This window comes from Osmia bicornis, chromosome 2 (genome assembly GCF_907164935.1).
Source record: "Osmia bicornis bicornis chromosome 2, iOsmBic2.1, whole genome shotgun sequence".
Lineage (NCBI taxonomy): Eukaryota > Metazoa > Arthropoda > Insecta > Hymenoptera > Megachilidae > Osmia > Osmia bicornis.
The window spans coordinates 5,104,992-5,132,366 of NC_060217.1; the positions used below are offsets into that span (position 1 = coordinate 5,104,992).

At 43.6% G+C, this 27,375-nt stretch overlaps 2 protein-coding genes across 5 annotated transcripts in view; one reads left to right on the plus strand and one right to left on the minus strand.

The window, feature by feature from the left end:
- Positions 1–221: 221 nt before the first annotated feature.
- LOC123989286 overlaps positions 222–27,375 on the minus strand; it is a 63,211-nt gene continuing 36,057 nt past the window's right edge. For 2 of the 3 annotated variants that reach the window (XR_006830523.1, XR_006830522.1), the window contains exons 2-3: positions 24,884–24,981; positions 20,274–23,985 (exon numbers count right to left, since the gene is read on the minus strand). Coding sequence is in view for 1 of the 3 variants with exons in the window: in XM_046290074.1 (XP_046146030.1) it covers positions 545–559; positions 5,316–5,575; positions 24,884–24,981 (373 nt within the window). In the remaining 2 variants the exon portion in view is untranslated. Of the gene's footprint in view, positions 560–5,315; positions 5,576–20,273; positions 23,986–24,883; positions 24,982–27,375 lie in introns of those variants that run through there. The other variant, XM_046290074.1, reaches the window with a different exon arrangement.
- LOC114878938 (homeobox protein Hox-A3-like) lies at positions 5,759–12,266 on the plus strand. Of its 2 annotated transcripts, XM_029193316.2 has the most exons (3): positions 5,759–9,752; positions 11,323–11,813; positions 11,895–12,266. In XM_029193316.2, the coding sequence occupies exons 1-3, from the start codon at positions 9,452–9,454 to the stop codon at positions 12,249–12,251; spliced, it is 1,149 nt and encodes a 382-aa protein (XP_029049149.1). In that variant the 5' UTR covers positions 5,759–9,451; the 3' UTR covers positions 12,252–12,266. The 2 variants fall into 2 exon arrangements, with proteins under 2 accessions (XP_029049149.1, XP_029049139.1); XM_029193306.2 differs by having other exon boundaries at positions 11,323–12,266.

The window sequence follows — 27,375 nt, forward strand, 5'->3', positions numbered from 1 at the left end:
TACGATTAATTCATAATCGTGAATTAATTACACCAGTGGAATATTATCTGAAAATAGATATGCAATAGTTTGACATCAGTTGATGATATAAAAGTACTGGAAAATTAAACATAATTTCCTTAAAAATAAAAAGAATAATGAGAAGCAAATAAAGACATGTTGAATTTCTCGTCGGTGTACATTTTTATCGTTAATGCAGTTTACAGCGGAGAAGCGTCGCTGTAAGATTGATATCTCCGTAACACGATTATCAGCGAAGGCGTAGACGTAGCCAGTCAAAAGTAGCAAGCAGAGACGGGAGGGTTGTCACCCTTGTCTCTCCCCGAGCAGCGTGAGAAGCCAGCCATCTTGAATGATGTATGGCGCCGGTTACGAGGTCGACTGAGCGGCCATCACTCAACGCTGAGCTCCACGGCTTTTGGGGACATACGTCCTCGGCACTCTCGTTCTGTCCGCTCTTTTCTGCCTTTCTGTCTGTCGATGTACACGTTAAATCCACGGAACTCTTCGTTTCCTCTATCGCTTATTGAACCCTTCGTTTCTCTCAAATGGACGCCACCTGAAAGATATTTGTTTTATTAGTGCAAAATGAAAGAAATTTAATAAATGACAAATCTGAAATTTCATATGATTAATATTTAAGGGAATTCTGCTGTAAAATTTGAAAGTCAGTTGACCATTTAAAGGTACAGTCCAGGTCGAAGGAAGATAGGCGCCGATGGCAATGAAAAGGTTAATAAATCCTTTTAAATGAAAAACCGACCCCCAGCAGTTTCAGAACAACTTCAAAAGGAAATTTGTCCCAGCTACTGAATGATTTGTCAAATATTGATTGAAGGAATCATTCTAAATGCACAGGGGATTTATGTGTATACCTGTAAGCAGAAGTGCACTTGTTTGTTCGTTGCAATGGGTACGTTAATAAATAGGTGGGTTTGTTTGGGCTAAATTTAAAGGCATCCTATAACTCGACGCCCGTTATTTCCTTCAACATAGATTATCACTTTTCTTTGAAAGTAAAGGTCACAATTATACGATTGTTCCGACTGAACAACCCTTTTGTTTATTGCCAACTACCTTACCTGACTTAATCCGGAGCATTAAAATTCGCCATCGCGATGCATTCAAGCCTGACTTATCTGTCATTTCTTCCTGATATTCACTACTTCCGGTTCAACCTTTCTGTGTCCTTTTTACAATAAGCAAAATCGAGAAGACGTATTTACTTGTCATGAAGTGTATGAAAAAATACCAGAGGTACGAGGTTCGACTAAAAATGGAACTATCGAGAGAAAAAAAAAAGGAAAATAACAAATCAAACACGGCTGGGAGTAGAAATTGATGAGTATCGGTGAGTGAATACAGTGGCCGCGTAGCAGGCACATATTCCTGTGTGCGTAACGAAAAACGGTCACCGTTTCCATATGACGGCCCGTCAATGACAGTAGCCTGTAATCAATAACCGCATCAAGCTTACACACATTGCTCCACACGTTACCGTCGAATCCCGGAGCCATTCTGTGTCCCCCTTCTTCTTTCGTTTCATCCCCCTATCGGGCGTATTTAATATGCAATACCCCATTTACCCCATTGAATACCCCGACGAATCCGCTTGGGGCAGTTTTGCGACCCACATTTCTCCTTCCTATCCTCTATACGTTCCATGAGTAACTTTCCTCTAAGATTTCTAATCCATGAAGAAATCAAAATTTTCCTTTTTCGAACTTATTGTATTCCTCCTTGGAAAGGAATCGTGCGACGAAACACTCGCTAAACAGAATTATACAAGCCGTTGCAATTAATTAGCCTTAATAAAAATTATACGAAGAATGGCAATTATAAGCGACCGTTAGCTTAAGCGTCGTGAGCAAGAAGGGAGTGAGAAAAAGAAATCCAACGAAGGGAGGGGGTCAGGCGAAACGTTGGCAGGCAGTTTGCGGGTAACCCAGAGAACGCTACAGAGAAGCAAAACGGTTGGAACAGGGATGAGGGTAAAGAAGGAGATAGAGAAAACAGTAGGGATGAGTCGAGCCGGCGGTGGCGCGGAAGAAAAGAGAGTCACGAGATCCCTGAAGAGGAGATGCTTCGTGCTTTCGGATAGGGATGCTCGTTGGTGGATGAAAGCCCCGGCTGGTGGACAAAGCGGGGTTAGAAGGGTGCAAGAAGGACGGTAGCCTCACTCTAGAATGGAACGGACGATAGAGGGTGGAAAGAGGGTGCGAGGGGGGTGCTGGCACGCGGATCCTCCCGGAACACCGCGCAATCCCGGGAGCCGCTTTAAATGAGTCAGCGTTTTTATGCCCTGCGATGTTGTCAAAGTGCAAACAGCACCCGATAATATATCATCCGTTGCGCAAGCAAACCCCCTTCAACCCCGAGACGACCTCTTCGGCCACTCACGCAGCGCTGAACACGCGCTGGACACTGAAACCTCCATCCTGCTCGCCCCTCCGCCTGTTTCACTAGTGACACGGGGATGTTTGTATAACCTACAATAAAGTCTGATAAGGAATTTCAGCAGGTGAGGAAAGGGGTGAGTAAAGCGCAACCAGGTGAGGGTGATACGCGATGCTGAGGGATGAAATACGATTTTCAGTGGATGCTCGATGTAATAATATGCTTTATCGTGATTATACTATTTAGTTTTCCGGATCTCCAGACTACTTCTATTTTATTTCATTATAAAAAGGGTTTGCATTAATCCTCACCTTTGACAAAAAATCACACCTCACTCTAGGACCTCTGCATATTTAATCAATCACCACGTCGTCAGACTATTCACAACCTTAAAAGCGCACTCCATTGTTACCCTTTTAATCGCAAAATCAACAAGTTCCCCCTGAGTTTTACAACATACCTAAGTAAGCAATTTTTTGTCCCATTACGAAAGCATCGACTTTTCGTTGAGCTTAAGTCGGAAGTCATCGTTTTGATCAGGATTTGGGCACAATTCGGTGACGCCGAAGGGATCGTCGGAATCAGTAAAATCGACCTCTTAGGATGATAGTAAAAATCGATTACGAGGGTCGTAATAACGAAGGTTCTGAACGGTAGTGAATATTGGGGTTTTAGTTAGCGGTCTAGACGAAAGTACGCCACGGTGTTAGCCTGCTTAGATTTCAGCGGTTTGAGGAGGCGTCGTCTGGTCGACGGAGTGGTAAATTCCGTGAATGACCCTGGAAGAGCCTGTCTGCCATTTTGGCCCGGGGTATCAGCAGTAAATTATGAAAATTTCGCGTCCCCTGCTCTGACTCTTAATAAAACGGTTCGCTGTAAACCGACTGATTGCGCTGCCTCTTTTTCCCTTCTTTCTCGTTTTATCAGATTTCTAATCTCGAATAAGAATTTCTTTTTCCTTCATTTACGAGAAAATTTTGTGTAACCAATTTTCATTAATGAAAATAATATTCTACTGAACAAATCTATTATGTTTTTGTCTACGTGTAAACGATTTGTCGAAAAATTCACAGTGAAGAATCGTCGCTGGTGTCTCGTTGACGGCAGCTAGTCGGTTCCATTAAAATACGATACAAGTTGGCCGTGAAGAGCGACAGCCCACTGATTTTGTATTCAGCCAACTTCCGTTATAAAATTGCCAAGTTTTTTGCCCGACGCTGAGACACGGGACAAGAAGGAGGCGAAAGACGAGAAAGAAAAATGGTGGCAAACGCGTGGACGCAAAAATTTTCCGAATGCAAAACAAGATACGTTAGAGACGAGAATCTACGAACACGTTTCTTCTTATGCAAAACTGACGAGGAATAAAATAAATCGTTGAACAGTGACACTTGTTTCGTCGCGATAAATCTATTTCGTTCTTTAGATAGAATTCGACTCTTCCATTGAAAGTAACGATCGAAATAAAAATCGTTCACGGAAAGACAAAAATAAAAAGTTGTTTAATAAAAGTTCCAAATTACAAAGCTGTCGCGGAAGAAGTCTTCGAACTCGACGTTCGCTTGAAACAGGCGGAAAGAAAATTCGATCGAAGGATGATAGAAGAGTAAGAATCTAAGAGAGATAGGAGGGAGGAGGAGAAAATTCTGAAGTTGGGTGGACGAGAAAGGGGGTTGGAAGATCGACGGGACGAGGGTGACTATGACGCGAAACGTCAACCGAGCTGACGGGGTAGCTTTTCCCGCGCGAAAGGGACGAAAAGCATTCAAGCCCCGAAAGTCAAAATAACTTCCTAAACTTTAACCTCCAGAGTATAAAAGTGGAATGCCTTTTCTATCTGCTCGCGAGGATCTTCGTATCCGGCTGGAAGTTGACGTTCCGGCTTCCAAGCGATCTCCTCCTGGCTTCGCCGATAAAAACACGTCATATCCGCGGCTGCTTCTTGCGTTTCAAAGTCTGCCCCGCGAAAACGAGCAGATCTACTCCCACCGGACAGAACTGTTTCTTTCCTCTTTAGATATTTCTAGTGATGCTTCGAATCATTAATATTTCAAAAGTTTCAAATATCGAAATATTTTCAAGTATTTCTGTAGTGTTTCCCTGTAATTATCAGCAACCCTATCATGACGGATAATCGACTATTTGGATCCTTCGATGCAGTGATCATTATTTACAACTGATACGAAAAAGGTCTATGGTGTCCAAAGAGGCAGTTTATTTTGTATTATAATAGGATCGAGAAATTGGGTCTTTTCTTATTGCAAGGGTATTGAAATAGTGATCTGGACAGTGGTTCCGAACCGCGTCCCAGTTAAGCCCTTTATTACGATAATCCTGTTAGCGGAAACAATTGACGAACGCTCCTTGCAATAATAAAATTCAGGTAACGTGGAAATTCCTGTCGAACACTACGCATACTCAAAAGTTGCAACATGACATATAGTAATAATTGGGTTTGGGGTTCTATTGCGACTACTATACGGGCAAGTATGGTGTTCTAAGAAATTCTCGGGCTTACGTAACATTGTTTCGTACGAACATTGGACATTCACTCTGTCGAATTTGTCTATTGTAGTTTTCAAGTATCTTTCTGTCCTGATGCTCGTCCCTGTCGCAGGATGTCGAGCAAAACACCCTCTCTGCTGTTCGTGGCGGGCTAGTCGTCGCGTAACATATGCTTTTATCTAAATTAAACAGTGTCGGCGCGATTTTCATTTCCTGGCTTGAAGCCGCTGATGTTATCCGCAGGATAGCGCGTCGCGAGAGCGTTGCTAAGGGTCGGGAAAGGTTTACCCTCCCTGCACCGACCAACCCCAACCCTCTTCGTTCGCCTTCCTTCTTCGTCCTCCTTCATCCAACAGCAGCTATCTCTTCTCCTTACACGTTTAGTCTCTCTATACCTCTCCTTGCTATCTCACCATATTCCAACGGATCCCTTCATCCCCCTTGCCGGTCTCTTCTTCCTGTTCCACCCTCTCGCTCGAACTTGTGGCCTCCTTCGCTTCAAAATATGCTGCGGCTGTTTCGTGTACTGAAACACGAACGATCCTTGCAATTGGGATTGTAATCTGCACAAGCACTGGGAATTTGAGGGATGAACATCGGCGGTTGATGAGCTTCTCTTCAGAGTCGTGGATTTTCAATCGATTTTTGATTGCAAATCGTCGGAGCAAAGATTCTGAAAGAACGTAATAAAAATTCGGTAAAATTAATCAGGAATAGCTTTGAACCCTCGATGAAATCGGAATCCCGGCTTAATAAACCATCAGCTTGTATTTTGGAAGCGACGACAGGGGTGGGTGTAAAAAATTCGTAGGAAACAAGGTAAATGCGAAGGTAATTCGATCGTAATTACTTTTCTATACTCGAGATAATCCCTTCATCCAGGAGTTCTCTCCCCTTTCGCGTCATCCCGGTCGCTCGGCCATTCTTCGCGTAACCCGGCTTCCCGTTCTCCTCCCTTCGACTGGCCTCTCTAGTTCTCCGCGTTGACTGAAGGCAATCCACCGTCAGACCCTGTCAAACTTCTAGATTACATTATACAAAAGCGGAGGCACGGCTCGTCGATCTCGAAATCCGGCCATCGGGAATACTCGCCGCCATTGGGAAACATAAGACGGGGGTGAAATGTGAAACGGAACCCTCTTTGCCGTCCTGAAATTGTTGCTGATTTAATATTTATTACAACGGATACATTTATCTCGGAATATACATTTATCTCTACACTACAGCTTAATAAATTCATTTAGAAATATCGAAGTATTTAAAACTGACGTTCATGAGAATAATTTTTAAATGTCTAATGGTTAGTAACATGTTTATACTTTCAACGTCATAAAAGATTATTTGCTTCGTGTATCGGTTCATCTACCTCCTCGTATCTCATAAACGTCCGTGTACAATTATCTAATGGAAACAAAGTACGATAATCATCAGACTTATAATTTTAAGCTTCGAGGTACTTTTCATTTTACTTATCATTAAAGATCGGTTAACGGAAGCCACGAGTCACGTAGATTGTTAACGTGACTCCGCTTCGTCGACTATTTTCTATATCTTCGATAATATTCCTGATAAACGGGTGCAATGTTTCCTTAGCATTGTTTGTACAAACGCAGTACTAAGTACACACGCACTTGACTAAAACAAGCTAATGAATATTAATTAGATTAGGAGTTTCCTTATCATAGATTCTTAAATATGGAAATCACCCCTTTGTCCAAATTTACAAAGAAAATCACTGCCTTACAACTCGATCATCGTAATCTCTGCAGCGAATCACGAATCAGAGGAGAAGCAATCTTTCCACGTAACAAAACTCCAAACACAACCCCATTCAGCGCAAAAACGGTACAGAGATTAATAATGATGATATTATATTTCACCAGGTAGAAAAATTCTCTTTCCTTGTACAGTATAATACCATCAGCATTACCACACAATTCTCCATAATGTTATTTCTGCCTTAGAGTCGCGTCGAATGAAAAATTCGAGAGTTCTAACGATCGATCGGGCTCGATCAAAGACCTTTGGCGTGGAACGGAAGTGGGCCAATATTAGCCTACATCTCGGTGTAAATCGAGGATGGCGTAATCGTGCGTCGATCGACACGAAAGATTTTCCATACTAATCTGGCAAGCATCGAGGTGGGGGAAGTTAAAACGCCATAAATTACCGGGAAACGGGCTCGACGACTGCGAACAGACAAGCGCGATCCTACGAAGGATTAGACTGGCGGTTGATAAGGCGTTTACGTCCTTCGTCTTACAACGTGGAAACGAGCTTTACGTCCTAACGTAAGCCTCTTGACTTTTCACGACGTTCACTAGATGCAACCGAATGGAAAACTCTTTCTTCAGGATTATCATTACGACGTTGCGTAAAGGCGACCACCTGACCCATTAGACTTTCGTTGCACGTTCCACTTTGGCCTGCGGATTAAGACTTTTCAATGAATCATTTAAGAAGTTATCCTTGGAAACGAAGAAATGTTTAAATAATTCCTTTACAAATTCCTAATTCCATCCCATTCTGCCATCGAAAGAAGAGAAAGTAGCAATCTATAAATCTATGCAACGAAAACCATCAACAGATCAGAGGAAGAGAAAATTTGCCTGAATCGAAACGCGTTCCAGCAAATCATCCTCAACTCCTTGGAGAAACCTTTCGAAACCCACCCCGATTCCTCGAGGTGGTAAGAAGTTTTTTCCGTAGACAGCAGGGAAACGGGGTGGAAAGCGTGTACTCGCGATCTCGCGGCAGAAAAACTCTCCCGTAAGAAGAGAATTAACGAAAGAAGCAACCGGAGGATACTTTTTTCTCCAACCCTACCCACCCTCCGCGAATGGCCACGGCACACGATATTCTTTTTCCTTCGAAACGATCTCTGTCTACGGAAGCGTCCAACGATAGAAAAAGACAGGATCCCGTGTAGAAAGGAGGGGGTGGATTGTGGTTTGGGTTTGAAGGGGGTGAGCCGCAGGAAGCTTGGAACCTGCAGACAGCTCTCGGCGCGGATGGAGAATGGCTGATTCCGTGAGAAGGGAAAACCCGGGAAGAAAGGAGAAAATAGAGCAGAGGGGGGGGGGGGGGGGGGGGGGGAGTCGAGAAAAAGGGAATGTAGGATGTTATCGAGTCGACAGAGAGAGAGAAGAAGAAGAGAGGAAGAGAGATGAGAGAAATGGTCGGACAGAATGACGTAGGAAACTGGACCCTGAAACCGATTTAAGGCTACTTCTGTTTGGGATTTATTCTGTTACTCGGAGATTAAGGGTTTGTCGTGGTTAAATTTAAAACATATTTATTGAAAATATTATGTAGAACAGCGTCGTCGGCGAGGCAGTTAAGAGAATATCGAAATACCGACAATCGTCGAGCACACCTGTACAAAGGAGTCTTCGAAAGTTCGCGAAGGGACACAGTCAGCTTATACTCATGGAAATTCCTTCTTAATCCTGTAGTAAATCTAAAAGCGATACGACGGTCGTGCAATACCATATAATACGATAGAAATTCTTCTATTCAGGGATTTGCGTGCTTACGACCGAGACAGGATCATCGGGCAAACACGGGCGACAACGTGGCATCGATGTAATACGTAGAAATCGGCGATTTCCATCTTCGTCTACCGCACTTTCCTCAATAACAAGTACCCTTAAACCTACCCCCGGGACCTTTCTTCGTTCCGCATCGGCGCACGTGTCGTTGACTTTACTGTTTGTCACGTAGTCACCGCGCGTTTCTAACTATGAAACGCTATCGTTTTATGGCGCTTAGTGAGTATTCTTTAACCCCCATAAGACCGTACTCTAATACCTATGTTTAAGATTATGCGAGGGACAAAATTCAAATTTCAAGCTTGCAATTTCTTACTTTACGTATCGGTAAAGTTTGCTTAACGGTACATTTTTACAATACCATAATATTTTTTGCTTTTGGGAATTTGAATTTATAACTTGGGTGGTCCGCGATAGGGGTAATAAATGTTGGGTTGATTTTAACTTTACACACATATTTTTGCAAGCTATCCTTCGTGAAATCTCGTCGATTTTGCATTAATTATTAGCATTATAGCAAATGTAAGACTAAGAAATAGTCACGATACAGAACTGTATACATAAGAAGGAAAAAATGTTCAACAAGACCCGCGTTGTCTAAGCATTCCCGGAATTCCACATTCCAAGAATCGAAGTATAAGCTACGTTCGATCAGTGAAACGTCGATCGATTCGACGATTCGAATTCGAGGTGGGGCTCAAGCCCGGGAAAAGTTCAACTGACCACGGTATTGGTCGTAGATCGCAAGTGGGTCGGTGCTTGTCTAACCTACGCGTAGGACGAGCGTAATACCATAGAACAAAAGGGTTTTTGTTAGTCCCGGAAGCGATCGAGCCCTGATTGGTCGGCCATTGGTTCGGCGAGTACTACAAATTGGCAAGGAATCGTCGAGCGACATGTCAGTCGTCTAAGAACTATCGAAGACGCGACTATTTTTGGTAAATCTTACCAAAACCACCGGAACAAATAGTCGCCTGTTAAACGAAAGTGGAGAAGTCATGACGCTGGTTGACTTTACGCAAGCTCTTGAATGTGATATAAGTTCAAGAAAAACCGAGGAGACAAGCTACCCTCTAACTCCTGTCAGTGCGGATTCACCAACATCATCGTCCAGTTGGAATGGTTATGGGTACCAGAGCAACGGGATGCAGAACGTGAGGCAGAGTTATCCATGGGGCAGTGATGGGCAAATGAATTGGATCAATGGGCAACAGCAACTGGATGAAAGGAAGCAACAACAACCTTCGAAAGAGGAGGGAAGACCGGCTGCTTCTGAGAGCAACCAGGGAGGCTGTCAAGGTACTTGTCTTTTCTTTTATTTTTTCAATTTTTGGGGGGTTATTCAGGGGAAAGGAAAAGGCAATATCAATTGGCAGGGTTTGAGATATCATTGCTGAAGCAAGCTACGAGCCCACTTCCAGCATGCATCAGCTGCTCTCTATATAAATAAATAAATAAATAAATTATTGACTTTTAAAAAGTTCTGAGAGTAAGATATGGGAATTGTTATTTTAAATAGGGAAATATGAAAAGTAAGTGATTAATTATTAATTGTACTACTTTCCATTTGTTACACTGTAATATACATTATGTAAATATTAGTGATCAGTTACAAGATATTCTACTTCTTTTATTCTTGGGACAGTTTTGTTTAATTTTTAAATAGCTGCAAAAAGCTTGATAGAGAACCCTTTTTTCACCCCATGGTTAAAGTTACACGGCAATGTTAAACAGGATCATCTCACTACCATCACAGATTCTAGTCAAATAGACGGTCCCGTAGACATCATTGAATCAAGTTTGATTAACGAGCTGCCCATTTAGGAGACTTTAGTCTCGAGGGATTATAAAACGGTGCTCGTCCCGCTTGCTTGTCGATGCTCTACACGAGTTTACATAAAACAGAGTCACTGGATGATGGACTGCCATCCTCCGGTCAGTGGTGACACGTTTATTGCTCGCGAAATATGTTTGAATCGTTTCTAAATTGCCGTTTGATATTTCAACTTTGCATCTATTCCTGTAGAATATTTGAAAAATTAATTTTCTTTTTCCTTTTCAACAATGTCCATCAATTTGAAATTCATTCTTGGAAGTAGAAATCTTCGGATCTTTGTTCTCTTTGTTAAAGAATTTCCATGAAATTAGCTTATCAATTATCAAAACGGGGTCTGACGATGCAGCACCTAGTTTCCACGATAACACGCGTCGAAAGGAACGTTTCTTTTGCCCCCGGGGCAACGATACATCTTGAAATACCTGAGGAGTCACACGGTTCAACCGTGTGTCACAATACATTGTCAGCTTATCAAATAGGACAAGCGAACATGCGTTTAATCACGTAGCCAGATTCCAAGGTAACTTAGAAAAATATTAGCATATTTCCGAAAATTAACATTTCGTGTTTTCGCGTCGCGAGTTGTCTTCTCCAAGCTTTCTACGATTCTCTTTATTCGAACTCCGAGTCTGACGAATTGTATTTGGTTGTAAATTCATGGCGTGACCATTTAATCCAATAACACGGCTTCAGTGTTCGGTGTTTGAGCCGCACAGCAGGAACATCAGCCACCTCGTGGGCCGACAAGTTTCCTACTGGGCGACCCTTGACACCTTTTCGTGACGCGACCACTCCAAGGTTACCATTTTCAGCTGAAAATCACAATTTCACGGAGTGAAATATCATTTCGAAAATAATTCTCAACATAAACCACCCTGTCCCATAGACAAAATTGTCGAAAATTTAATAGCACAAATGCCCCATACAAAATTGAAACATTTTTGGACAAGTCTGGAAACGCGTACTGAGTTAAAAAAGTCAAGAAAAGGAGGCCACAATCCACTAAAAAAATAATTAATTTATATTTTCCAGGGACGAGGAAGCAACCAAATGGAAAGCGCTCCAGAACAGCCTATTCGAGCGCCCAATTGGTTGAGCTGGAGAAGGAATTCCAGTGTGGACGCTACCTCTGTCGCCCGCGCCGGATAGAAATGGCAGCCAATCTCTGTCTGACCGAGCGCCAGATCAAAATTTGGTTCCAGAACCGGCGCATGAAGTACAAGAAGGAGCAGGTATTAAAAGGTACTTCAGCAAAGTCAGGGACCAACAAAAACGAAGATCCAGTTCACAACAACGAGCTGGGAAATGTGTCCCCGTCCGATGCGTCCTTAAACTGGACCATCCAGGGGGGCACGTATCAACAGAACACCATCCCAGCACCGATTGACGTACGCATTCCGTACGCCAATCCAACCAATCTGCCGAATACCATGGATACTCTGCCTCACGTTCCCCGGGAAATGTTCAACTGTACCCAGTACCCCGGACCATCCTACTTGAACAACATGGACACCATTAATCAGGTACAGCAAAGTTATCCTCAAGAAAGATTCCTCTTTATAGATCAACAACGATTTGATTCTAACGATGAATATCTGTTACAGACTCTCCACCAACAACCACCGCCTCAACAATCCTGCAATTACTTCGGACAGGAACAATGGAATGAACAAAATCAGTGTTCCTATCCGTTGGAGAGCTACGGATACCCCCCGTGCGAACGAACGTGGCCTTCCTGTGCATTCGCTGGCAGTGGTCAGCAAGTGGGATGTAAATTGGAGAGTGGGCATCCAGATGGTTCGAGTGATCAGTCATTGGTCACCGATCACTTGAATTTCTGGATGAATGACAATCCTTGCGAGTTGCAACCCTTAGATCTGAACAGGAGCTTTGAAGAGATCGTTCGAAGCAACGTCGCTTCAGAGTGTCAGGAAATCACTTCTGATCTTCTGAATCTCTGAGGGTTGCATCTCGCAATCAAGGAGACAAAGTGGGGGGGGGGGAGATGGAAGGATGCACAAGTTATTCGCTGCACGAACCGTATCCATATTCATTCAACTGATAGGAACATTGAAAACAATAGTTTGTTAAGGATCTTTTTAATGGATATATCTAGTTTAGTCGTACTCATTAGGGGATAACTGTAGCGTAAGAAAGACCAATTAGCGTTCACGTCATAATACGACGAAGTAACGGAACAGTGATTTACTGTTAACTGACCACGATTTTGCGATTTTATCCTTGACGGGTATCAGTGTTCACTTTAAGTGAATATTAAGTTATCTAACACTAATTAGAACCGGAAAATGCAGGGTATTGATGGACACAATGATTGTTGTAAATGTACATGGTTGTAAACCAAGATAAGTGCGTAGTGTGTACATACTGTAAATATTTGTAAATAGTAATATATGTAAATATTTTATAATAGATCTTGGGGTATCTTGTGCAAATATTAGTATAAGTACATATAGAAATATTTTTGGAATAAAAAAATGATTTTTCCATAAAAATATTTGTTTGTTGAATCTACGCCTGAGATCCAAAATAACCCAAGTTCATTTCCATCATTACACTCAAATTTTCAGGATGACAAAAATCGATACAGTAAGTTTACTCTATCAATCGATAATTGCAATTCTTATATACAATAAAGGGAGAAAAATTTTAGGCAAAGGAAAGGTGAAAAGAGACAGTGATATCGAAGCTTTCTTAACACCCTGTAGAATCGCGTGTGCACCAACACACGGTCGATGCATAGTCGCGCAAGACTTGCCACGTCACCGGCACTCGGATCCGCGTCTATCTGTCAGTTTCCAGTCTCAAACAAGATGGATGGCTGGCGAATGGAAATCATGGTTGAAACCCAACCCCACACCCTTGAATCCTTCCATCCTGAGCGAGAGAGAGAGACGGCGGACTCCCCTCCATTCTGTTTGCGACCACCCTTATACCGAGAGACCCACCACCACCCCCGCGTTATTCCGCGCTTCGATCTCCGTATCATCCCCTTTCGCGTCTTTTGTGCTTTAAAATACAAATACGCTGGGAAAGGAGGATCGCGCCTCGTCCTCGCGAGCCCCCTTTTTTTTATTTTTCTTCAATTTAATATCTGCCAGATCGCGAGTTACTCTGACAGGAATTTTTTCGAGCTCTTCTGAAAGGAAATTGATCCTACGGGGTGGTTTTTGAATTTCCAAGTTTTTAGTACCGGAATTAGTATTCGAGCAGTCGTCATATTTGATATGGTCACGAGAGAGTTATATGAATTTAAAAACTAAGTCATTTCACCCCACCGCTTTTTATTCGGAAGTTAATAAAAAGTAACGCGATCCGTTTATACGCTTTATTCCCTGAGCAAACACGCAGCTATTTCAGAGCATTAGTGTCTATTTGCATAACCGAGTTTACAGAGGTGACAGATCACTGCATCAAGCTGTTCACGGAGCTTCAATCTATTTCAAATTCTCGATCTCCAGATATTCAGATATTTTCCACAAACCGGAATAGCGAAATAATAATCTTTTTCACGAAACACCGTAACTTTTCGCGTGGGCGTGCCACTCTCCGGCATGAATAGAAAGCACCTTTAATTAAAAAGGAAAACTTACGATCTTGAGGAAGATTACGGACGTGCACGCTCCCAGGGATTTCAATTTAAAATCTCCAGTCATGTGCACCCCTTGTGCACTTCTTAACTGCATTTACATTTTCTCTCGGTAAATGCATAAGCGAACAAAGTAAAGGAAATGGTTTGATTTTTCAAGTTAAATGGCGGCTAAACTGAAAATGAAATCGAAGTGACCGAGTTTGTTGGGTGGCAGGGAGGAAATTTAGCTCGGAATATGAATAAATTTCTGGAAATCGCGAAGACAGTCGAGCGTGGCATGGGGTGGTTCTCGATGGAGGGGTAAACGTTGTAGGGGCAAAGAGGAGAAGGGGGCCAAAAAGAGTTTGAAACTGGTCTCGGGCACCCCTATATTATAAATATCAGGCATGAAAGATGGCGCAGACAGCAGCAGGGAGGCAATGGGTCTGGGGGACGGCTGGGTAAAGGAGTGGAACAGAACCGGAATTAGCATAATCAGAATAATTTCCACCAGCTGACAGCGCCCTCATTCTTTTTCCAGCGACGCGATTCTTCCGTTGCTTTATTTTCCGTTGTTTTCCGCTTTCCGCTGCTTCTCCCTTCTCTCTTTCGCTCCTTTCTTCTTATTCCGTTCCTTCATCTCGTTCCACTGGAATTCTTGCGCCGTTTCCGCGGGTCACTGTTCGATGCATTCCACTTCGACCGGAAGAGCTAACGGCCACATTTTCCCTCCGTTTCCCAACAGTCGAGGAGAACTTCCTCCCGCTGATTCTTCTGCCTCGCCACTTCTCCCTGTAACCGTGTCCGGGGATCATCGAACCGATTCCTTAGATGTTATTAACTTTTCCGGTACTTCGTGGATATTTTAGTGCGAGGTCGTTCATGATTGATCGATTGAAGATATATGTGACAAGTTCACCTTAAATTCCTTGATCTTGCAAATCGATCTTCTCGGGAGGAAGCAACACTCGAGAAAATTGCAGGTCACGTATAGTTTGGATACTTGCCGCGGAATGGTGTCGTTCGTTCCCTTTTCCCTCCGCCACGGTATTTCATCCCCGTGGCCGGCTTCCACCCCCCAAAAAATATATCAAAGTTCATGCGTTTCTACCTAATATCATTCGCGTGCACGGCCTCGCCCCTCTTGGTTACTCGTAGGGGCAACAGAGTTGCCGGTTTACGTGCCAGCAACGATCTCACCAACCCCTCCGAGCCACCCCTTTCTCATCTGATCTTTATTCATTCTTTTGCCTCGCCCATTTCAATTTTTCTACAGTTTAGCCCGAAGAAAAAGTCGGCACTCGGGCCGGACGGTGGTGGTACGCGTGCTCGATAAATTTCGCGGCTCCTAATGTTTAGCCTTTATGGCTCGCCAGCCGGCGGTTTAAGAATCCGTTATATTCTACGCGGAGAGACGTAAGGGTTATTGCGGACTGTTCTCTTGTTTCTACGTGCGATTTCCTTCCGGTGTCCTAAAGGAACTTTACTAGTTCTATGACGAATGTCTTCACTGTTTTTTAATTCAGATTATTTCACCTGATAATACCCAGTGCATAGATTTCAATAAAAATCCTTCGATCCCCCTCGGAAAAGTCTCCGGAAAGGAGAGTGAAATCCCACCACTGGAAAGCTTGTATTATATACCATTTATACAAGTAACAGCCGGCCCTCTCTTAATATTATCCATCCATTATTCATCCAGGATCACCGACGGAATCTTTCAGAATCGTATTCGCGAACCAGCCGCAAGAAACGTCTGATTCAGATTCAAATGCTCGTAGATCCTGCTGTAGATCCGCGGCCATAACGCGGTCCATTGTATTTATTGGCAGAAACTGTTGAAAAGCAGCCTCGTGCACGTTCTGCGAATCCGTGCTTCGAAATGTCGAGTATGGAATACCGTTTGTACCGACTGTTCCATCGGAATAGGGATCGACGATCTTTCTAGGTGAAAGAGATTCTGGATCAAACTCGTATAGACAACTTCCGTTATTGTTCGCTTTCAGTGATAGTTTCTGGATGGTTTTATGTATAGAGAGTTATGGAACATTCTACGTTTCGTATTACCAAAACAAACATTTCTACGTCTATCATCAATAATCTAGCTGGAACACGTTACAAATCTAATGCACGAGCTCTCCTCGCCATAGAAACACACAGGCATTATCAAAGAAGATCCGCTTATCCTAATCCAGCTTGTCTAAGCATCTCCTCGAAGTCACAATCGCGACGCACGTTCCTTATACACAACACCCTTCGCACGAAAGTGACGCGTATCTCAGACGGAAAGCAGGGTTATTAATCGCGCGTAGTTGTCCCATCTCGAGCGACTAGCGCTAAATTCGAGAAATCAAAGGGCTGGCTATCATTCAAGCCAGGTGAGTACAATGCGAGCTGGCGGCTTCGTACAGTCGGATATGTAGGTTACCAAGTGAGGTAACGGACAATGGCGAGGAAAGGATGATCCGAGATGGTGTTTCGAGCTTCGTAGGTGGGCAAACGTCACCTTTAATTAATCACACGACTGTATTATTTGCCGTTTAAGCTCCCCTTTTCGGTGGCCCTCGTCGCGAGCAACCGCGAGCTGAGACGACGCGCTCGTGAATCGTGAGCGAAAGACGCTTTGCTCGAGACATACACTCTCGTCCATAAGTCATGGGACGTCGTACAATTTTAGAATAAATTTGAATCGTCTACATGAAAAATTTAGTTATTTATTTCGAAGATTAATGCGATGAACGCCCTACTCGTTGAATTTCAACCCTATTAAGAAATTTTTGAATGAACCAGGAACATTCGATAAACAGCGTTCTATGTTATAAAAATATTTGTGGACATATTTAGATTCTCGAAAGAAATTGAATTTAAAATTGAAACGCAAAGTTGAAAGTAATAAGTGTCCCGTGACTTATGAACGGGGGTGTACATAGGTGCGCGTTTACAAAAGAGGAGCAGGAAAGCAAAGCAACGGCCACCTTTACAGACAGCCTTCGTATAAACATGTCAGTCCAGCGAGGCTCGTCCGAGAAAACGGGCCCGCGTTCATCCATCACTCTGTTCCACCGACTCCGTTCGTCTAGCCTTCCCCTCCTCGCGCATCTCATCGCCTTCTCTTCGTCTCTCGATTCGCGGCTATTTTTCTTGAGTGTCCGTAAAAAATTTTTAAAGAGGATTCGTGAGAGGCAGCGTGTAACGGGAAAGCTCATCCTGCGGGCCCCTTTATTTTTGCCACTACTCGAACGGGAGAATTTCAGTCGAGCACGTGTACCGTTAACGGTGCTTGATCCTCGTGACCACTTCCGGCATAGATCGAGCGATCAATTAAACAAGATTTCAGACCTCGATCACCGGTGTAAAGAGAGCTTAACACGTTTAACGAAAGTGGATTGTTCCAACTTGATTAATAAAAACTCTAATTATACTGAAATCTATAAAAATTTCATTTATCTACCTTTATATCTTTCCTATTCCCATAAATAAATGAAATGAACGATCGTGAAGGTCGATCAGTCGCGTTTCTCGCACGATTGGCGTCGTTCCTTCGCGTTTCAGGAAATATATGAACCGAGCAAACTCCACCCCACCGAGTCAGCCGATCGTAACTCAACACACGAACTGACTCCGTCGTTCGACAACTGCGTCAAAGCGAAGAAGAAAAGTTGGAAAAAAAGAAGGAGCTACGAGAAAGGGGTAAAGTAAATGCGACGGTGGAAAGCGTCGAAAGACGGTATACGTGTGCGAGGGTGGAAAGGGATGAAAACGAGGCTAGGGCGAACTGCGGTGGTGACGTATGGCGTGTCGTCGGTGAGCGTCACTTAGAGTGGCGGATGAGAAAACGTCGCTGGCAGCGGGAAAGAGAAGTTTACCTCTAAGAACGCTAAGGGAGCTGTCTGCGCCGGTGACGGCGCATTGTTGGCAGGGAAATCAGACGAAAAGACGCGATAACTAACCGCATAATAAATGAACTGTTCACGGGAGTGTGCAACGCGGTTGGCCAGCCAGCCAGCGTCGTTGCTGATGCGCGGAAAGCCATCCCTTTTCGTCTTCTTTCAGATTATCTGCCGCGCCGAATTCTATGGAGGCTGACACAGCGGAGACGCGTCGACGGCGAGGGGAGGGAAAAAGAATCCGTGAACGGCCACGATATGACCTGATTTTTCTACCGTTCTTCTCGACTTCGAAAGATTTAACCGCGTCTTATGTCATTTAGGAATATTCGGTCCTATAGAATATTTGGTCCTCTCAAAAACGTTGATAACTAGATAACAATATTTATATTTTTCTCTCCAAATGGAATCGAGTTCTGAAAAATGCATAGCGACTTTGATATCGAACCTCTAGATTTATTACTTCATTGCGCTTATCAAAGAAAGGTTGCAACGAGGACAATGTTTCCTATCAGAAACTCATCCCCGATAGATGCAAGGTGATGGATACTTGTCGCTTCCTGGGTGTCCTTGCTCATCAGCATCGAAGAAGCTCGAGAGCGGCCAGGCAACCTAGCCTGCTAATTTACTGATAAGAAATATTCAGCGAACGGCTTCTTCTCTCCCTAGCTCGATACTTATTGGTTCGTATCTCGACCGGTCGAGTCCGATAGCGAGAGAAGAGAGGGAATTACCCCTCTTCTGGGTGGCTGTAAACCAAACGACGGTAATCTGCCTCCAGAAAATATCTAAGCTTTTGTATTGTCTCAGCTTTCGTTCGTGAAAAGTTCTCAAATTTAACAAAAATTTGTTAATTATTCAGGTGAAATCAAACGATAGAAATAAAAGGGGGGAGGGTAAAGAATTTGTCGTTGGGAACAAGCATTCGACGAAGCACATAATCAAGGGAACGTGCGCTCCACTTTGCTATCAAGGGCGCAGTAAATTTAATGCTCGTACAGGCAGATAGGGCTGAAAGAAGAGAAGGCAACGATTGCTTGGGTACTAACATTGTCAATTGATCTATCGAACGAACATCGTGGTTGAAAGTTGAACGTGAGAGGTGGAGGAGTTCGATTCAACCTTAACGAAATCTGGTAATGGTTGAGATAGAAGGTGATACACGATTCGAAGGGGCTGTGGTTCTGAAAAGGGACGGAAATCAACGATTGTACCTCGGCTATAGGAAAAAGAACGATCAAATTAGATCTTGTCTTACTATTCTTTGTACAATTTTCTTTTTTTTATATACGGAATAAATACAATAAAATAATACTGTCAACCGCAAATCAAGCTTTAAATGCTTCTCCTTCCAAAAGTGGTCGAAACAGGATTTTGTAAGAATCAGAAAAAAGAAAGGAACGACTAAAAAGTATGGCAAAGGTGTGGTAAGCGAAGCAAGGGTGTCTCTATGGGGGGTAAGGATGATAAGACGGCGTGAGTAATGAGCAATGCCGCGAGTGATATCAGCAACCGAGAATGAGACGCTTCTCGCCGTCTTTAGGGGTGCTTGCTAGGCCAACAACGAGAGGGCTGAGACAGAGAAGAAAGGAAGGGGTGGAAAGAGAGGCTGTTACAAATCAAGTTTTATACCGAGGAAAAAAAAAGTTCATTATTGGTTCCCGGTAAAAAGCTAAGGATCCAACGTTGGGTAAGGGGTGCTTTCCTTGGTCGACCATGGGGGTGGGGGATACTTCCGGCGCGAATATGAAGCAAGAACGAAGAAAGGGAGATGCTCTCGAGCATTCTCGTCAATTTTTCTCATCGCTACTGATTAAAGATACCACGACTTGCATCCCCTTCGAGGGTGGGTCAAATGAACCATCCCTTCGAATAAACTATGCACCAACCACAGTGGAAATTCTTTGATTTCTAATTTGGAAATTTTCATTTCTCTTTCGATCCTTTAAAAATATTATTCGATTACTCGATCATCGTGGTTTCTTTTAGGAATCCTACAAGTTGAATTTTCATCGAAGAAACGAAAGATCCGTACAGAAAGGAAGATGGAAATTAATGAGAGGGCCATGAATCTATCAGATTCGCCAGTTGGCGAAAAATTATAATTGCCAGCGTAAAAGAAGGACGAGGAGATGGAGACCCGTTTAAAAATGTTCTTGTCCTCGTCCAGTTCCAGCCCCCCCGGGCCGAGACGCGTGCACCAGCCTCTGTAAATCTACGCGGTGTCGTTTCCACATCCTGTTTCACTGTTTTCCACCAAATAATTTCAGCTTCATTCTTCATTTAGCTTGGCACAAACTGCCGCAAACAACCGGCCCTCCCCGCGCGAGGCCAAGTCGGCCGTCGTAGCCGCATTTATATTAAAATACTAAGAAAAACTTCCAGCGGGCCCCAACCCCTACCCCATCCACCGTTCTGCCTGGAATCGTTAATTTTCTGCTTCCATTCGCTTCCCGTAAATCCCTGCACCCCCGCCGCGCCTCCCAGAAATAATACGGGCAGGAAATGTTGACCATTATTTTCGGAGTTCGCGTACCGCTTTCATTAAAATTATGATTTCGAATTCGGCGAGTCTTTGCCAAGCGAGAAATAGCCGAGTTTCACGCTAGAGCTACCCCTACGCTTTCAGAGAGAACTTTCTATAATTTAGAATTTTAAGGAACAATGGTACGCATGAATTTTTGGAAAACTGAAATTTTTTTATAATGATGGTGGAATGAGGATCGAGTATCAATGATTGCTCTCCTTTCTGGCTCTGTCTTGTACTTGGAGCCGAGCAAAAAACTTCGTTCAATGGATGGTCACCATGCACGATGAGAGTGGACTTTTCGTGAGATCCAACCGGGTGCATCATTAAGGTACCCCACACGTGAAACTTTCCTACCGGGTGGACGGCGAAGAAATGCCGGATTTTTTGCAATTACCGACTAAAAGAACCGGTTCCTTGATACTCGATGGGATTAAACTTGACAAGAAGCGATTTGACTACGGGATGCTTATCGAGGAACATGATTTTAAAGAATTTCATACGTGAAACAACCGACGAATGATGAAGAAGCTTACACCTCGTCAGTTTATAATTTATTCCAAGAATCGTCGTTAGAAAAATTGTACAGTAAAATTCGATATTGCGCTTTATTTGAGGAACACCCGGTGTAGATATTCGCGACGCGTTTAAAAGCTGAAGCAAGGTAGCGGCGCTGGTTCACGCTACATTACGTTCCATTATCTCGGCGTTCGCTTTTTCAAAAAGAACGCCACCAGAGCGAACCGTACATAAACCCACGACGTTCGGACCATGGAATTAAAACTCTTCTCTGGTTACTTGCTTCCCATTGGATCGAGCTTTTCGTACGCTCGTCCAGCTGCGATCCTCCTACGCAACCAGGATCTACCTACCGCGATGCTCGGCTACCTCAAGCGTCGAATAAATACGTCCAGTTGACAAAGAAAAGTGTTTCTTAAGAGACAACGCGTACAGTGATTAATGACGTGGCTGTTCTTCGTTTTACCGGACAAAGAATTCGCGTCAATATCATTTAATATTTTTCATTCTTTTATCTTCGATTTATTATTATTAAAATAGCACCAAGTGAACGTGGAAGAAAGCTTACTTTCCTTCTTTTCCTTTTTTCTTTTTTTTTTTTTTCTTAAAGAAGTTTCGCGCTCAACGAAATACTCAGACATATTAATATCGTTCGAGTGGAAACTTTTCAACAACGAACCACCCTGAAGAAAGAACAAGAGTCGGCCACGGGGATCCACGAATCACGTATGGAGACATTAATTTCTTACTTGAAAACTTGAGACATGAATTAATAGTGGGACGGTGTTCCCTGGCTAGGCGTGCCGGCGACAGGATTCCCTGTTATTACACCGAACATTCTACAAAATAATTTTTTTCCCTCCACCCCTCTCTGTCTCCCTGCTCTCTGGATAAGATTAATGAGGCCGCGGGCAAGAACTTCAATAGCGACTCGTTTCGCAAATTAATCTTGGACATTTCTTTAAAACGTATTAATAACGCGTTGTACTCCGGGAAGCTGAGCTTTTTTCCCCGTTCCCAGCTATAAATTACCTTCTTTCAGGACGGAATCTTGTCTGTTTTCCACGAACAACGATCTAAGAAGACCTGGGGAGTGCTTGAGCATAGATTGGCAAGGGATATTGAAATATTATTGCAAATATTTGTAGACGATTACGATTGGAAAAGGCCTCTCGTTAAATTAAACGAAAGAAGATGATAAAAGAAGCAGCAGAACCTCCTCCGCCTAAGAGGATTCAGAAAGCGTACAAGAAACTCTCCTAATCTCTGGATGTCAGCGTGACCGGAGGGAAAAAGTATCGCAAGAGATGGTGGACGAAGCCGTGGAATGCGGTAAAGTATACAAAGAGAAAAGACTGGCGAAGAAGATTTCGAACGCATCGAAGGAAACATTGAAGTGCAACTAATTCGTGCTATTACCTTGCTGGCAGTAGTACGGTTAACGTAATTACAAGGTATGCCCGCGCAAACCTCGGAGAACGCGAAAGACTCTCTTTTCTCTCGGATGGCAGAAGAATGATGATGCTACGTGCCCGGTTGTGCCCGGTCGCCTGGTGGACGCGTGGTTGTTGGCCGATGAACAGGACCCACGGGAACCGGTAATGGGAGGAGCCACGGAGCCTTCAAACGGCGGATCTTGGACGGTGCACTTGACTAATCGAACGTCAAACGCTAATAAGCAACCACCGATTGCCGGGGCAATTTCATTCGCCGAGGCGAAAGCGGCTCTGCCACGGCTGCCCTTTTCGACTCGCTTCTCCTCTTTTTCTTTTTTTTTTCTTTTTATTTTATTTTATTCTCTTTTCTTTTCTTTCTCCCCTTTTCCCACTACATTCACGACCTCGTCCCACTCCTTATCCTCGAGTTTCTTCTTCGTTTCTTCTTTCGATCTACCCGTTTAATATACCTCGTTTCCTGTTTCGTTAACTTCCATCCATGTGGGGGATTATTTGGGTCTCGCGACGAATCTCATCAACGATCATAGGTTTCGGACTTGAATATGATCAGAAGCTTCGTAACAAGAAAGATAAGAATGAATTAATTCCAGAATGAAATAACGAAATCAGTAAGCATGTTCAGCGACGTGTTGGCAGATAAGAACGCGGTTTCGTTCTTCAGACGGAAATTAGGTTTGTTAGTGTGCATCACAGAGTGGAACGGCCACTGTTCATACATGAAGGATACAATTAAAACGTTAATTAAGGTGCAGCGAGTACCGACACAACGTTGCCCGTCTCGGAACGACGACTTGCTCGCATACCTTTCGTTTCTCAACAATTAACGTACTTATTACCAAAAATATGATTCATTATCTATTGAAAATTCATCGAGAATTCTATTATACCGTCGTGTGATTTAACCAACAAACTAATTCCCTCGAGCAATCTACATGATAAAGAAAACCGCCTCGCGTGGAAACGCTTAATTTCAAGCTACCAGCTCCGTTTCCCTTTCCTCCCTCCCCCGACGTGTCCCTTAACCTGGTGATTATTGATAATTACGTAACAGAGGCTGCGGAAAGCGACGTGGCCCAGCTTCCTTCAACGTTCCTTCATCCCCGTTACACAGCGGCCAGAACAAACACGGCATGAACAAGAGAAACGGAGAGAGGAACGTGTTGCGGTAGAAGAGAAAGAAAGATAGACGGTCGCATTTGCAAGTAGATTATCATTCCGAGAAGAGGCAAGACTTCCTTCTGGCCCGAAAACAACCGGGCAACGTCTTTGCGGCTGACGTTTGACAAATAAGAAACGGGGTCCAGCCGTATCATTACCCATCCTTCGCGGTGGATTCGTCCATGGACGGAGCCGGGCCATCCTCAAAAACTCTTTCGGCGATCTAATAACGTCGAGGACGCGCCGCCTCATTAGTCAAGTCCGAGGCTGCTCACCCTACGGCTCCTCTCACCCTATTACAGCCGGCTGCATGTAACCGGTACCATGCTACAACCTTGTATACCTCGTCGCACGAGCGAACCTCTTTCTTTCTCCTCTTTCCCTCTTCATTCTTCCTTTACTTTCCTCTCCTTCTCGAACAGCCCCGGAAGATTTTGCTCACAGATCGCGCCAACTGCTTCCATGGTAGCGTGGCGAAATTTCTTCGACCAAGAGGGAAGAGGGATCGGTCGTGCCTGATGCGAGCCTCGATCCAGTATAAACGGATATTAAGGCAATCTTTTGAAACAATGCGACATATTGTCATTCGAACGATATAAAGATCTACTATGATGGCCTCTGATGACCGACACTAGGAATTTAATCCCTTTTCAATCGTTGAAGCTCTAATTAATTATTAACGGTACGAATAGTTTGTTAATTTCCAAATTTTTGAAACCAGCAAGAAATATTAGGAAACGAAGGATGAATGTTGGAATGGTTATATCACGCCTCGAAATCGCTTCGAATCGGGATCGAGGGTTGTCGAAGGTGGAGCAGAAGGTGGAGGGGTGACGAAGGGAAAGAAACGAGAGAAAAAGGGTGGCGAAGAGCGAGGTTTGGTACGTAGGGCACGTTCGTGGGACCACCGCCAATGTATGCTACCTGCATAAACTAACAGCCGCATTGGATTTTACATAAAATTCCGTGGAGAGCCGTGATTTCAGGAGATGGACGGGGAGACGTGACGGGCCAGCTAGCAGTCATCGGTTACAACGGAACCGGTAGCCACCTTGAATTATGATTACGGATTACACGCCGTTGCATCGCGTCTTCTATCTTCGTCTCTCTTTCGTAGCTGGCCCGTGATTTTTTGCTTCGACCATCAATTTCGCGTTATTTCATCGAAGGAACGTCGTTATTGCGTGCCTCGGATAATACCGAACGTCCAATTACATATTTACATGGAAAATTTTGATATTATAACCCTTTACAAGTGCGTACACTTGTACTAAACGAGGTATATTATTTTATAATTTTAACTTTTCATTTGGCATCTTGCGAAATTGATGTAATATTAACTCTACTTAAAATTTTAATTATTTTCAATCGTTGCGTTACCTATGTTGAATTTCTGGTGTCGATCATCGATGACTACCATAGCATTCAGCGTAATAAAGTAGTAATTTATTCTTACGTAAAAATTGCTCCATGCTCCTGCTACCTCTATGTGTCCTCAGATCGTTTAAAATTCCTCGCAATCGCTGATAGAATTCTCGTCCTCTCGTAAAGAACCTGAAAACAGAATAAGTATGGTTAGTACGAAATCGGGGTGCAGATGCATTTGCATGAAATTGAGGCGTTCAAGTACAAATTACGCGATCGTTTCCGATTCACTGTCACGTAGCTGCCGTATTGTAGCCCGGTGCAATTTAATTGTAAACCGTTTTTTCGAGACGGCAATCTCCGTGGACAGGATGTACAAGCTTCGTAAAAAAAAAGAAGGCAAGAAAAACGGAAACGAAACGAGTCGAACAAAGGGAAACACAAAGGGAAGGGAGAGGGTCCCATTGCCACGATCTCACAAACGGGACAGACGGATGGATGGATGCGAATGCAATTGTTTAATTGGGGAAACGGTACGTGGCTCGTATAGACGAAACTGTTCGAGCAGAAGCCCGTCCATCCATCACCTACGCTCGCCTCTCGAAGGCTGCTACGAAAACCGATGCCCAGTCTATGGGGCCACTTGCGATCTTTCTCTAAATCGATCGACAATTAGAACTTTCCGAAAAGTATACGATTTATAACATTTTTCTGAATAATTGAAGATAGATTCACCTTGGAAAAATGAAGAGCATTCATTTCATAAAGGGAAAAGTCTAAGACCCGTGTGTCGCCGACCTTCCGGACAGTACTTCCGGTATAGAGAATACAGAATAAGAAGAAGGGGTAGAAGAATAAGTAAAAAAAGAATAAAGAATCAAAGACTGCGTTGACGTTTGACGTGGACGTCGGCTACCAACGCTATGCCTCTCCTTCTCTGATCGTCTGACAGGGTGCCGTTGAAAAATGATGTGTCGTCAGAGTGGCTCGGGTAAAAGCACAAAATAGTTTTTCGCTCTCGGAAAAACACTGCTTTTTGTAGGCACCGACGACCCTGAATCCGTTGGCGAGATCATTCTCATCATTTTTCTTTCGATTATTTTCAAACCACGTTAAGAAATCCGCTTGATACTCGAGAAAGAAATCACAGAAGGGATAAATCACTAATCTCTGGTGGTTTATTAATTTAAAGGGCTCTTTAAATTGACTCGAACATAGCTGAAGGGAAACAAAGGATCTTCGTTCTTCGCTCGAGGTCCCGCAAATGGCACTCGGTTACGAGGAACCCTTCCGGGCAGACATTTAGCTCATTCCCGTTAAATACACGAAATTAATGCGGCGCCCGGACACGGTTTGCCCCGGAAGAAAAGAGATTCCCGTGGCACGCACTCGCAAGCTTTTACGGACAGAGGGTGAATGAATCTTCTCGCTACCTTCGCCAACTCGTGTGATATAACCAAAATAATTTTTCAAATGACACTAATTAACCTAATAAATTGCAACAACAAAATAAAAGTACTCTGACTTAATAAAAATAATTTGTAACCAGAAATCAAATCTGACTTCTGGATTTCAAAGAAACCTCCCCAAAGTAAATCCGTTTAAAAACCAATCGATAACACTGAGGAATGTGTTGTTCACTGTTAAAGGTGCATCAGAAAAACAAAGCTAGAACACGAGGAAATCCCACGAACAAACAATTCATCAACGAACAGTGGCCATGGTGCAAGCAGAGGGTTGTTTGTATGGCCTGCATGGGTGAAGGACGGAAGCAGCCACGGGCCATGGACGCACACAAACGAACGCACACCAATATACACAGAGGGCAAAGGAAAAGGGCTGGAGGACCGTCCGACGCAGTATTTCTTGCCGGTCCACGCTGTATGCTCCCTGGTCAAACAGTGTGTCGCCTTTGGTATTTATCGGGCAAGTTCTCACCTCGGGCTCATTTGTCTTTTCGCCGCGGGGAGTTGTCCAGGAGGGGTTAAACCGAGAGGTGAGAGTTTCGTGGCAAGGAAAGAGAGCCACGATATCCGTTGAGGGCCACCGAAAGCTCGCCAACCTGATCCCTCTAGCTGGCTATTCACTGGCTATGAGTTTCAACCAGGAGGGATGTTATTCGGGCCAAAGCTGTTCCCACTTTACGTCCTTGGACCAGCTTGGATGATGGAAACAGGAGCCAATGTGAAATTCTTTTTTAATAACGTTTAACTCAAAATTCATCCGAGGTTCGGTTCACTGGTTAAATAATTTCCAAGAAACCTATTAAACCCATCAGCAACTATCTTCTTGAATTATTTTATTATCATCAACCTAGTTCCCAGATCGCAGTGGTAATCGTTTCACCTGAGGGAATATTTCGAAGAAATCCATCAAACTCATCATCAACCCTTATACACTCTCAGCCTTTAAGCTTCGCTTTTGAGGCCAAGAAAGAAACTCCAAGGCTTACACTTTTTGTCGCACGAATCTCTCCTTGTTTCTTATCAAAGTACCCTAACATGAAAGGCGTAGAAACACGTAAGCATGCAAAGCACAGTTTTTCTTCACGATTTTGGCGCTCACACGCGGGCATAATGCACG

Excerpts from the sequence above, each read along its gene's own strand:
- LOC114878938 (XM_029193306.2), top strand. The coding sequence starts at position 9,452 with ATGACGCTGGTTGACTTTACGCAAGCTCTTGAATGTGATATAAGTTCA. Across the intron at positions 9,753-11,322 it reads CAACCAGGGAGGCTGTCAAG|GGACGAGGAAGCAACCAAAT; the intron begins GTACTTGTCTTT and ends TATATTTTCCAG.